This window comes from Salmo trutta, chromosome 35 (genome assembly GCF_901001165.1).
Source record: "Salmo trutta chromosome 35, fSalTru1.1, whole genome shotgun sequence".
Lineage (NCBI taxonomy): Eukaryota > Metazoa > Chordata > Actinopteri > Salmoniformes > Salmonidae > Salmo > Salmo trutta.
Window position 1 is genome coordinate 21,731,071 of NC_042991.1, and position 14,365 is coordinate 21,745,435.

Here is a 14,365-nt window from a genome sequence, read left to right on the forward strand (position 1 = left end):
GCTAATGTGCTCTGGTCAGAGCCCCTGTGTGTCGTACAGCCTCCCGAGCATTGTCTGAATGCAGCATGAAGCTGCCTGCCTCTCTATTCATGCTGACACCACTGATTGATTGGCTTTTGTCTCAGTGATTAGAGGCAGCTCATGTCTCCTCCACACTTGGAGAAAAAAGAAAACCCCTAAGCTTTGGCGAAGCTCGGAGGATAAACTTCCATTTCAATCAGCAGTTGTAGAGCTGAAGTGTGCACTTCTTTTCCTGTAATCAGCCAGGATTCCTTATGTTATACCTCAGTAATGAGGTTCTTTCCAACTCTTTTCAGGAGGGTAAAATGAAGGTGTTATGCAAAACAGCATGACCAAACAGATTGATCAACTAAATTCACTCTTGTGTATGAAAACAGAACACCATGACAATATATAATGACAGATTTGTGGATTTTGATGGTTTACTAATTCCATTATTTTTTTTCAAAGTTGGTGTAGGGCCTACCGATTGCCCTTGCAGATGTTTTTTGTCAGATAAAGGGTTATAGCCTACTGAAACATTCCTTCTCTTAGGATCTGGCATGTTATTTGGATCCTCTCTGTTTCATTTAGTCAATGTTATTTCCCTGGAGAATAGGGCCACTCTTCTGACCCACTCAATAATGGGTTCCCCCCCAAATGTATGTTTATAATTACTAATGTATGGATAATTACTCTGTGCACAGCTGCTTGGGAGAGCTGTTTATATTTGTGTTGATGAAAGTAGGCTCAGGGGCCACATTAATGACTAGGGAGGCCCTCTGATTCCAACAATAGCCCAAGGTTTGTCTCTCTGTGTCAGGCAGTGAGGAAAGCCCTGAAGCCTCTTTCTTCTCTCAACGTTGGACAGGGCCTGTGATACCGAGGCAGATGAGTCTCTGGGTGTCTGGGAGTTCATCCAATAACACCAGGTACTCCCAATTGTACTCTCAGGCAGGTTTGACATTGAGATATTATCAGGTAACTAATGCTAGGGGTTACAATTCACCAATGGCTGTTATTTGGTTTGAGCCTTATACATGTAAATGCCGTGTGGAAGCGTTGCATGTTTAATTGCAGCAATATAGCATGTTTCCTTGTTGTTTACCATTTCTAATCCAGGCGGCAGGCTGTGTTTGTGTTGCCATATGGGCTCCCATCAGGACTCTCTGGGCTCCTCGCTTTACTAGCTAATATGGCGAGGTGCATGCAGCTTTTCATTAATGGTTCTCCTTCTCCAATACCATGGAAATGCTGAGTGCTGCTAATTACCATCATACATTTTCTTTGTGCCTTTTGCAGTTCAGCAGAAACAAGTTAACAATGCCTCTGAGAGGAGGACCTGACAGGTGTCATATTAGACAGAAAGGTGCTTTTTATAAGAGGTCTTTGCAGGGTGGTAGGGGGCGTGGAGGAGCTAGCGTTGATCCCTGACACTGACTCCCTTTTGCTCTGACTGTATTCAGTATTTTAAGGAAAGAAACAGATGGAAAAACACCAGTTTTCCTTTCATTCCACTGATACATGAAATGACAAAGGGTCACCATGGAGACTGGCCCAGATAAACAGACAAGATAGGTGTCAGGAACAGCTTAGCATAGATACCAAACAATTTACATACCAGTGGCGGAATAGCCTACATCACCTTAGGAAAAAAGACAGTCTAATGTACTAGATCATAATGAAAGCCACTAACTAGAAGCTAATTCACTTTCAATTAGGTTATATTTCAAAACAAAACATTTAGAATTTCTCAGTTCCTGCTGGATGAATAACAGTTGTGCCAGCACTTTTACAATGAAGATCCTGTAAATGGAGAGAAATCTCATCCCCTGAGCAATAGCTCTCATAAACCAAGCATTAAAAGAGGGTCATTACATGTCATACAATGAAACAAGGTAAGCTAAGCTCTGAATAGTTGCCAATGAAATTGAAAAATGCCAAGCTCAGCCTCTGTATTTCAGAGTAAAGTTCTTTAAAAATACTATCATTAATCTGGGAAAAACTGAGTCATTGAGCAGTGAGTCATTGTGTCTGGAATGACAGTAGGACCCTGTCACATGGACCTAACTGTGCATTCTGATTCATGATCTATGAGTCATACAGTATCAGATGTATAGCAGCTAGCTAGGCTGCCAGAGACATACAGACAGACAGCATGGGACAGAATGAGCAGGGAGATCTGTGGATCGACAGGTAGCATAGCTTATTCTTAATCAGAAGCCCAGTGTGAGGGATCTTCAGCTGGTCAGCTCTGGACTGGACTGAGCCATGGACAGACTGGATTTAATAGAGAGAAACTTGATGTTTTGACGAGATGAAATTACATTCATAAAATGTTGCTTAGCGACATGGAAAAGCATGGAACGCTCAAAGGAGAAGTTCATTTAGTTGTGGCATCTGTTGTGATCGTCAAAGCTCATCAACAGTCAATAGAAGGAACACTAGTGAAGAATTCCAATCAAACATACATACTTCGAGTTCTCGAATTCAGGCAGCAGTTTGTTAAACTGAGATCTCACAAATATTTCAAGGCCATTTCCTATTCGTTCACATGGAATTTACAGGGAGGGAAATCCAATTATCCTGCCAGGCATTTTTTTCACTCCTCCAACTGTAATAAATGGAGTGCTCCGACATACCTTTATTAGTCAGGACAGTGCCTTTACAGTAAGGTGATTGTTAGTTGCAGATATGAAGTTGAGTCTAAAGCCTCCTGTAGTTGCAGTGCAAGTGGGGATTTGGGAACCATTAGCGTCGGAGCTAGGAAGTGATATCTGGCTCCGACACCGTTGGGACACACTGTGATCCCTCTCCTTACCGCAGCCGTTTGAAGTGCCATGGCTGGTAGTCATATCAACAACTGGTGTCATGTCCAATGAGACACTGAGATCCAAATGGTCGGGGCAAAGGGGTCTAGTCTTGCCAGCTTCAATTTCCCACAGAGGCCAAGATCGAGGGGAATGGGGACGTGACCCTGAGTATTTCTACACTTCCTGGGCAATTAGAGGCAGTTGTGTGATTGGGAAGATGAGAGAGAGGAGGCTGAAGTCTCGGCCCCTTGGTGTGGTGGTCAAGCAGAATGCCCTGTCCTTCCTCCCTTTCAGTATAAACTTGGAGATACATCACTCTAACACATCTCTCAGGGTTCTGGTACCCTCCAGCAGTTCAGCAATAAAAAGTTAAAATGGCCCCCAACTGTACACAGGCATCTTGTAGTAAACCTCATGAAAAAGCCAGCCATGTAGTCAGTGTATAAGCACAAGATGACAGTGTTTTTGTCTGATACTAAAGTGAATTTATTTTTCTTGATTTTCCTTACAGATCAGCATATTGGAACGACAAATATTTGACTTCCTTGGGTACCAATGGGCTCCTATCCTCACAAACTTTGTGCACATCATCATAGTCATCTTGGGGCTCTTTGGGACTGTACAGTTCAGACCAAGATACGTAACTGGGGTGAGTTATATCTTCTTTCATTTCCTATACATGAATATCTTTGGAAAGTGGAAAGTGCTTTTATGTAAAGTGGTGTTATGAAGCAAATATATATCTCACCTATCACACATTTGATTTCAGTTGTGTATAATGCTGTTTTTCAAAGGCTTTCCTTAAACTGGGAGAACAGACTGGCAAAAGATACTATCACATGTTAATATTTAATGACTTGAATTGATATTTAAAGTGTCTATACTGAAAAATAATATACACTGAGTGGGGAACCAGTACGGAGACAAAATGTATGAAATGTATGCATTCACTACTGCAAGTCGCTCTGGATAAGAGCGTCTGCTAAATGACTAAAATGTAAAATGTAAAATGTAAATGTACAAAACACCTGCTCTTTCTGTGACATAGACTGACCAGGCGAATGCAGGTGAAAGCTATGGTGCCTTATTGATGTCACTTGTTAAATCCACTTCAATCAGTGAAGATGAAAGGGAGGAGACAGTTTAGGGAATGATTTTTAACCTCTACTGCGTGTACCCCCAGGGGTACGCGCAATGCCGTCGGGGGTATGCCAAATAAAAATGTGATTCACATTTTTTAAAAACAACAGAATGTGAAATACAGGAAGCTTAGTCAAATAATTAACATCTAATTACATTAACCGTTACTCTCTCGCGGGAATTCCACTAACGGTCCGTATGTAGGCAAATGTAGCTGCTGCTCATGTTGGTATCTGTACTGATGGCACAAAAGCCATGACAGGGAAACATAGTGGAGTGGTAGCGTGCGGGCAAGCAGTTGCTCCTGACGCCACTTGGGTACACTGCAGCATGCACCGAGAGGCTCTTGGTGCCAAGGGAATGCCTGATAGCTTGAAAGACATTTTGGACACTACAGTGAAAATGGTTAACTTTGTTAAAGCAAGGCCCCTGAACTCTCATGTATGTTCTGCACTATGCAGTGATATGGGCAGCGACCATGTAATGATTTTACAACATACAGAAGTGTGCTGCTTATCAAGGGGCAAAGTATTGACACGTTTTTTTTAATTGAGAGACGAGCTTAAAGTTTTCTTTACTGACCATTTTCACTTGTCTGACTGCTTGCAAGATGACGAGTTTCTCACACAACTGGCCTATCTGGGTGATGTTTTTTCTCGCCTGAATCATCTGAATCTAGGATTACAGAGACTCTCCGCAACTATATTCAATGTGCGGGACAACATTGAGGCTATGATTAAGACATTGGAGCTCTTTTCTGTCTGCATTAACAAGGACAACACACAGGTCTTTCCATCATTGTATGATTTTTTGTGGGCAAATGAACTCAAGCTTAAGGACAATGTCAAATGTGATATAGCGAAGCACCTGAGTACGTTGGGTGCGCAATTACGCAGGTAATTTCCTGAAACGGATGGCACAAACAACTGGATTCGTTATCCCTTTCATGCCCTGCCTCCAGTCCACTTACCGATATCTGAACAAGAGAGCCTCACCGAAATTGCAACAAGCGGTTCTGTGTAAATTGAATTTAATCTTAAACCACTGGCAGATTTCTGGATTGGGCTGCGTTCAGAGTATCATGCCTTGGCAAATCGCGCTGTTAAGACACTGATACCCTTGGCAACCACGTACCTATGTGAGAGTGGATACTCGGCCCTCACTAGCATGAAAACTAAACACAGCCACAGACTGTGTGTGGAAAATGATTTAAGACTGAGACTCTCTCCAATACAATCCAACATTGCAGAGTTATGTGCATCCTTTCAAGCATACCCTTCTCAATAACCTGTGGGGAGTTATTCACAATTTTTGATTAACAAATAAGGTTTTATATGTAAGATCGTTAAATAAAGAGCAAAATTATTGATTATTATTATATTATTATTTGTGCCCTGGTCCTATAAGAACTCTTTGTCACTTCACACGAGCCGGGTTGTGACAAAAACTCACACTCATTCTTATGTTTAATAAGTGTATCGTATAGTGTGTGTGTGGCAGACTTACAACGATGGCAAAAAACAACATTTGAAAGTGCGCTGATCCTGGTGCTATAGAGGGGGTACACAGCTGGAGGTTGAATGTTTGAAGGGGTACGGGACTATAAAAAGTTTGGGAACCACTGCTCTATGGGATCGGTGTCTCTATACCGGGACGGTTGAGCTAACATGTGCCAATGTGATTAGCATGACGTTGTAAATAACAAGAACATTCCCAGGACATAGACATGTCTTATATGGGCAGAAAGCTTAAATTCTTGTTATTCTAACTGCACTATCCAATTTACTGTAGCTATTACAGCTATTCACAGATCTTCGTTGTAAAGGGTTTAAACACTGTTTCCCATGCTTGTTCAATGAGCTATAAACAATTCATGAACATGCACCTGTGGAACGGTCATTAAGACACTAACAGCTTACAGACGGTAGGAAATTAAGGTCACAGTTATGAAAACTTACAACACTAAAGAGGCCTTTCTACTGACTCTGAAAAACACCAAAACGAAGATGCCCAGTGTCTCTGTTCATCTGCGTGAACGTGCCTTTGGCATGCTGCAAGGAGGCATGAGGACTGCAGATGTGGCCAGGGCAATAAATTGCAATGTCCGTACTGTGAGACGCCTAAGACAGCGCTACAGGGAGACAAGATGGACAGCTGATCATCCTCGTAGTGGCAGACCACGTGTAACAACACCTGCACAGGATCGGTACATCTGAACATCACACCTGCGGGACAGGTACAGGATGGCAACAACAACTGCCCAAGTTACACCAGGAACGCACAATCCCTCCATCATTGCTAAGACTGTCCGCAATAGGCTGAGAGAGGCTGGACTGAGGGCTTGTTGACCTGTTGTAAGGCAGGTCCTCACCACACACACCACACATCACCGGCAACAATGTCGCCTATGGGCACAAACCCACCGTCGCTGGACCAGACAGGACTGGCAAAAAGTGCTCTTCACTGACGAGTCGCGGTTTTGTCTCACCAGGGGTGATGGTCGGATTTGTGTTTATTGTCGAAGGATTGAGTGTTACACCGAGGCCTGTACTTTGGAGCGGGATCAATTTGGAGGTGGAGGGTCCGTCATGGTCTGGGGCGGTGTGTCACAGCATCATCGGACTGAGCTTGTTGTCATTTCAGGCAATCTCAATGCTGTGGGTTACAGGGAAGACATCCTCCTCCCTCATGTGGTACCCTTCCTGCAGGCTCATCCTGACATGACCCTCCAGCATGACAATGCCACCAGCCATACTGCTCATTCTGTGCGTGATTTCCTGCAAGACAGGAATGTCAGTGTTCTGCCATGGCCAGCAAAGAGCCCGGATCTCAATCCCATTGAGCACGTCTGGGACCTGTTGGATCGGAGCGTGAGGACTAGGGCCATTCCCCCCAGAAATGTCTGGGAACTTGCAGGTGCCTTGGTGGAAGAGTGGGGTAACATTTCACAGCAAGAACTGGCAAATCTGGTGCAGTCCATGAGGAGGAGATGCACTGCAGTACTTATTGCAGTGATCACCAGCTGCAATAAGTAACAGTTATTACTGACTGTTACTTTGATTTTGACCCCCCCTTTGTTCAGGGACACATTATTCAATTTCTGTTAGTCACATGTCTGTGGAACTTGTTCAGTTTATGTCTCAGTTGTTGAATCTTGTTATGTTCATACAAATGTTCATACACATATGTACACAAATATTTACACACAGTTTATTGAAAATAAACGCAGTTGACAGTGAGAGGACATTCCTTTTTTTGCTGAGTGTGTGTGCAATGTCTTCCCTGTGGCTCAGTTGGTAGAGTATGGTGTGTGCAACGCCAGGGTTGTGGGTTTGATTCCCATGGGGGGCCAGTACAAAAAAAAAAAAATTTTTAAATTAAATGTATGCATTCACTACTGTAAATTGCTCTGGATAAGAGCATCTGCTAAATGACTAAAATGTAAAATGCCATTCAGAGGGTGAATGGGCAAGACAAAATATTTAAGGGGTGTCTTCTTAATGTTTTGTACACTCAGTGTATGGTCCTCTAACTGATATGATGCCAAGGCTAAATCTATGTCCTACACAGAATGGGGATAAAGTGAGTAGGAATAAATCTTAATTCAAGATTCTCCTACCAGAAATAAATCCCTTGTTATGAGTGACAGCCTTTCACTAAAACCACATATGCAGATTTAAAACCCAGGCATTTTGACTTGTCTGAGAGCTCAGGAGAGATATCGATGTTATGATGGACTTGGTCATCAAATCAGCCGTCAGAGAGAGCCCCTGTCATGCTGCAGAGATAAAGCTGATCACCTTTACACCCCTCCTCACCCCCTCCTATGCCTGTGAAGATAAATGGCTTACTGTCCAGCATTACTCTTGCTTATATCCGTTTTGGTAATGCTGTCAGAGCAGATACATTTTTATTCTCATTTAAAATTGCGCTTGCCAGTAGCTGGAGAGGGGCCAAATGAGGTTCCACTAGACGCACCCATCTTCTGGATCTAATGTCCTGACAACGTGTCAGATTTAGAGATGGTAAAAACCTACTCCGTGGCGGCTCTCCCCCTCTCTCAATGGTCTGGTGAATTCAGCCAGAAACATATATTTTAGAGAGGTGAAGGGGAAAAGTGTACCCTAACACATTCATAACATGTCGATGACATTGCTAAAGTAGACAAGTACACTGAGCAAAAATATAAACGCAACATGCAATAATGTCTAAGATTTTACTGAGTTACAGTTCATTTAAGGAAATCAGTGAATTGAAATGAATTCATTAGTCTATGGATTTCATGACTGGGAATACAGATATGCATCTGTTGGTCACATATACCTTAGATAGGGGCGTTGTAACGTCCGTCATTAAAGGTAGACCAAGGCACAGCGTGAGTTGGGTTCATCATACTTTATTTTAAATGTAAACCAGCAAAAACAATAAACAATACAACGAACGAAAAGCTATGCGTGCAAACACATGCAACACAAAGACAAGATCCCACAACTGACTGTGGGAAAAAGGGCTGCCTAAGTATGATTCCCAATCAGAGACAACGAATGACAGCTGCCTCTGATTGGAAACCATACTCGGCCAATAAAGTAAAAACAACATAGACGTACAACACATAGAATGCCCACCCCATGTCACACCCTGACCTAACCAAACAGAGAAAAACGACTCTCTCAGGTCAGGGCGTGACAGGCGTGAATAAGAAAACCAGTCAGTATTGTGTACAGATCCTTGCAACATGTGGCCATGCATTATCATGCTGAAACATGATGCGATTGAGCCGCAATGGGCCTCAGGATCTTGTCATGGTATCTCTGTGCATTCAAATTGTCATTTATAAAATGCAATTGTGTTCGTTGTCCGTAGCTTATGCCTGCCCATAGCATAATCCCACCACCACCATGGGGCGTTCTGTTCACAACGTTGACATCAGCAAACCGCTCTCCCACACGACGCCATACACACTGTCTGCCATCTGCCCGGTACAGTTGAAACCGGGATTAATCCGTGAAGAGCACACTTCTTCAGTGTGCCAGTGGCCATCGAAGGTGAGCATTTGCCCACTGAAGTCAGTTACGACGCCAAACTGCAGTCAGGTCAAGACCCTGGAGAGGATGACGAGCACGCATATGAGCTTCCCTGAGACAGTTTCTGACAATTTGTGCAGAAATTATTTGGTTGTGCAAACCCACAGTTTCATCAGCTACCCGGGTGGCTGGTCTCAAATGATCCCGCAGGTGAAGAAGCCGGACGTGGAGTTCCTGGGCTGGCGTGGTTACACATGGTCTGTGGTTGTGAGGCTGGTTGGACGTACTGCCAAATTCTCTAAAATGAAAAAAAACTGTACATTCAATTCTCTGGCAACAGCTCTGGTGGAATTTCCTGCTGTCAGCATGACAATTACACGCTACCTCAAAACTTAAGACATCTGTCACATTGTGTTGTGTGACAAAACTGCACATTTTAGAGTGGCCTTTTATTGTCCTCAGCACAAGGTGCACCTATGTAATCATCATGCTGTTTATTCAGCTTCTTGATATGCCACAACTGTAATGGGAATGGATTATCTTGACAAAGAATAAATGCTCACTAACAGGGATGTAAACAGATTTGTGCACAACATTTGAGAGAAATAAGAGTTTTGTGTGTATGGAACATTTCTGGGATCTTTTATTTCAGCTCATGAAACATGGGACAAACACTTTACATGTTGCGTTTATATTTTTGTTCAGTGTAGTAGGTAGTAAAAAACCTTGCCATCTTTATCATGTCGTTAAATTTACTTTAGACAGATGGCAATGTTTTTATTAGTAAGCAAAGTTCATCAAAAATAGCTAGCAATGATAACTTTAGCTAGCTAAAATCCGTTGGTCTCCCCTCAATATTAACTAGCTAGCTAACATTTTACTGCATCTCCAGTCAATCTGGTTACATCACAATGATGACAAAAGGTATAAATGTATTGTATTTCCAAGCCACTGTAATACACTTTTGATAAAATTTTCATCAGTGCCAACTGACAATGCATTGAGCAGAATGCTGTTGGGGCATCAGTCCTAAAAGAATGTTCAAAACAGTATGTTGATGAAAAGTCCAAGCCATGAATACTGCATGTCACCATATACAGTTGAAGTCGGAAGTTTACGTACACCTTAGCCAAATACATTTCAATTCAGTTTTTCACAATTCCTGACATTTAATCCTAGTAAAAATTCCCTGTCTTAGGTCAGGTAGGATCCCCACTTTATTTTAAGAATGTGAAATGTCAGAATAATAGTAGAGAGAATGATTTATTTCAGATATTATTTCTTTCATCACATTCCCAGTGGGTCAGAAGTTTACATACACTCAATTAGTATGTGGCAGCATTGCCTTTAAATTGTTTAAACTTGGGTCAAACATTCCGGGTAGCCTTCCACAAGCTTCCCACAATAAGTTGGGTGAATTTTGGCCCATTCCTACTGGCATAGCTGATGTAACTGAATCCGATTTGTAGGCCTCCTTGCTCGCACACACTTTTTAAGTTCTGCCCACAAATGTTCTATAGGATGAGGTCAGGGCTTTGTGATGACCACTCGAATACCTTGACTTTGTCGTCCTTAAGCCATTTTCCATGACTTTGGAAGTATGCTTGGGGTCATTGTCCATTTGGAAGACCCATTTGCGACCATGCTTTAACTTCCTGACTGAAGTCTTCAGATGTTGCTTCAATATATCCACATAATTTTCCTTCCTAATGATGGCATCTATTTTGTGAAGTGCACCAGTCCCACCTGCAGCAAAGCACAACATGATGCTGCCACCCCCATGCTTCACGGTTGGGATGGTGTTCCTCCGCTTGCACGTCTCCCCCTTTTTCCTCCAAACATAATGATGGTCATTATGGCCAAACAGTTCTATTTTCAATTCCTCAGACCAGAGGACATTTCTCCAAAAAGTATGATCTTTGTGCCCCATGTGCACTTGCAAACCGTAGTCTGGCTTTTTATGGCGGTTTTGGAGCAGCGGCTTCTTCCTTGCTGAGCGGCCTATCAGGTTATGTAGATATATAGGACTTGTTTTACTGTGGATATAGATACATTTGTACCTGTTTTCTCCAGCATTTTCACAAGGTCCTTTGCTGTTGTTCTGGGATTGATTTGCACTATTCCCACCAAAGTACATTCATCTCTACGAGACAACAGAACACCGTTCCTTCCTGAGCCGTATGACGGCTGCGTGGTCCCATGGTGTTTATACTTGCGTACTATTGTTTGTACAGAGGAACGTGGTACCTTCAGGTGTTTGGAATTTGCTCCCAAGGATGAACCAGACTTGTGGAGGTCTACAATAATTTTTCTGAGGTCTTGGCTGATTTCTTTTGATTTACCCATGATGTCAAGCAAAGAGGCACTGAGTTTTAAGGTAGGCATTGAAATACATCCACAGGTACACCTCCAATTGACTCAAATTATGTCAATTAGCCAATCAGAAGCTTCTAAAGCCATGACATCATTTTCTGGAATTTTCCAAGCTGTTTAAAGGCACAGTCAACTTATTGTATGTAAACTTCTGACCCACTGGAATTGTGATCCAATGAACTATAAGTGAAATAATCTGTCTGTAAACAATTGTTGGAAAAATGACTTGTGTCATGCACAACGTAGATGTCCTAACCGACTTGCCAAAACTATAGTTTGTTCACAAGAAATTTGTGGAGTGGTTGAAAAACGAGTTTTAATGACTCCAACCTAAGTCTATGTAAACTTCCGACTTCACCTGTACATAATGATGCTTTGTCACTGTATCACAGAAACCTGCATGATATCTACAGAGAAGTTTTATCAGATCTTTCTTATTTATCTGTCATGCAATACAACATACAGTGGGAGTACAAATAGATAATAAATACCACTAGTGTCACCAATGACTCCTGTATTGATTTTTGTCCTCGATCATGTGCTTTGAACAGATACAATGCATTCAGAAAGTATTCAGACCCTTTTACTTTTTCCACATTTTGTTACATTACAACCTTATTCTAACATGAATTACATTGTTTTTTTCCCCTCATCAATCTACACACAATACCCCATAATGACAAAGAAAAAAGACATACGTATTCAGACCCTTTACTCATTACTTTGTTGAAGCACCTTTGGCAGCGATAACCTTCTCGAGTATTCTTGGGTATGAAGCTTCAAGCTTGGCACACCTGTATTTGGGGAGTTTATCCCATTCTACTCTGCAGATCCTCTCAAGGTCTGTCAGTTGGATGGAGAGTGTCGCTGCACAGCTATTTTCAGGTCTCTCCAGAGATTTTAGATCGGGTTCAAGTCCGGGCTCTGGCTGGGCCACTCAAGGACATTTAGAGACTTGTCCCAAAGCCACTCCTGCATTGTCTTGGCTGTGTGCTTCGGTTGTTGTCCTGTTGGAAGGTGAACCTTCTCCCCAGTCTGAGGTCCTGAGCGCTCTGGAGCAGGTTTTAATCAAGGATCTCTCTGTACTTTGCACCGCTCATCTTTGCCCCGATCCTGACCAGTCTCCCAGTCAATGCTACTGAAAAACATCCCCACAGCATGATGCTGCCACCACCATGCTTCACCGTAGAGATGGTGAAAGGTTTCCTCCAGGCGTGATGCTTGGCATTCAGGTCAAAGAGTTCAATCTTGGTTTCATGAGACCAGAGAATCTTGTTTCTCATGGTCTGAGAGTCTTTCGTTGCCTTTTGACAAACTCCAAGTGGGCTGTCATGTGCCTTTTACTGAGGAGTGGCTTCCGTCTGACCACTGATTGGTGGAGTGCTGCAGAGATGGTTGTCCTTCTGGAAGGTTCTCCCATCTCCACAGATTAACTCTGGAGCTCTGTCAGAGTGACCATCTGGTTCTTCTTCAGCTCCCTGACCAAGGCCTTTTTCACCCGTTTGCTCAGTTTTGCCGGGCGGCCAGCTCTAGGAAGAGCCTTGTTGGTTCTAAACTTCTTCCATTTGAGAATGATGGATGCCACTGTGTTATTGGGGTCCTTCAATGTTGCATAAATGTTTTGGTACCCTTCCCCAGATTTGTGCCTCGACACAATCCTATCTCAGAGCTTTACGGATAATTCCTTCGACGTCATGGCTTAGTTTTTGCTCTGACAAGCTCTGTCAACTGTGGGGCCTTAAATAGACAGGTGTGTGCCTTTCCAAGTCATGTCCAATCACCTGAATTTACCACAGGTGTACTCAACCAAGTTGTAGAAACATCTGAAGGATCATCAATGGAAACAGGATTCACCTGAGCTCGATTTCGATTCTCATAGCAAAGGGTCATTAGGTTTTTCTAATGATCAATTAGCCTTTTAAAATGATAAACTTGGATTAGCTAACACAACGTGCCATTGGAACACAGGAGTGATGGTTGCTGAAAATGGCCTCTGTACGCCTATGTAGATATTCCATAAAAAAAAGCTTTTTCCAGCTTAAATAGTCATTTATAACAATAGCAATGTCTACGCTGTATTTCTGATCAATTCTATGTTCTTTTAATGGACAAAAATGTGCTTATCTTTCAAAAACAAGGACATTTCTTTGTGACCCCAAACTTTTGAACGGTAGTGTATGTAAGTAAGATATTTCTGTTTTTAATTGTTTTATAAATTTGCCAAATATAAAAAACCAACTATATTTTCATTATGGGGTATTTTGTGTAGATTGATGAGGAAATTGTTTCATTTAATCAATTTTAGAATAAGGCTGTTGTCACGCCCTGACCATAGAGCGCGCTTGGTTCTCTATGGTGTAGTAGGTCAGGGCATGACTAGGGGGGTGTTCTAGTTCAATATTTCTATGTTGGTATTTTGTATGGTTCCCAATTAGAGGCAGCTGCTAATCGTTGCCTCTAATTGGGGATCATATTTAGGTAGCCGTTTTTCCCGCCTGTGTTTGTGGGATATTGTTTGTGTTGGTGCTTGTGTCACCACGTTGTCACGTTGTGTTGCTGGTTTATTATTTTGGTTAAAGAAGTTTCACTTTAAATAAATATGTGGAACTCAACAAACGCTGCGCCTTGGTCCATCTCTTACAACAACCGTGACAGCTGTAACATAACAAAATGTGGAAAAAGTAAAAAGGTCTGAATACTTTCCGAATGCACTGTAATACAGTATATTTGTCTGAGCTCCCTACATGTAATGCAGTTTGAATTCCCATTTCCTGTGCTTAGTATTGTATTCTGGATCACCTGTCTGCTTTTAAATACAATCAGATACTTCAAAATATCCTGCTTGTCACGTGTACTCCCTTTACGGCCTCTAGGTCACCAAGCTGCTCGTTATGGCGCACACATGTCACCATCGTTACGCGCATAATGACACTCACCTGGACTTCATCACCTCATTGATTACCTGCCCTTTATATGTCACTCCCTTTGGTTCCTTCCCCAGGCGTCATTGTTTCT

The 14,365-nt window shown here is 42.4% G+C and overlaps 1 protein-coding gene across 1 annotated transcript in view; it reads left to right on the forward strand.

The window, feature by feature from the left end:
• Positions 1-14,365, forward strand: part of LOC115174859 (sodium/potassium-transporting ATPase subunit beta-1-interacting protein 2) — a 187,366-nt gene that overhangs the window by 83,405 nt on the left and 89,596 nt on the right. Inside the window, exon 2 of the mRNA XM_029733811.1 lies at positions 3,325-3,462. Coding sequence (XP_029589671.1) covers positions 3,325-3,462 — 138 coding nt within the window. The remainder of the gene's footprint in view (positions 1-3,324; positions 3,463-14,365) is intronic.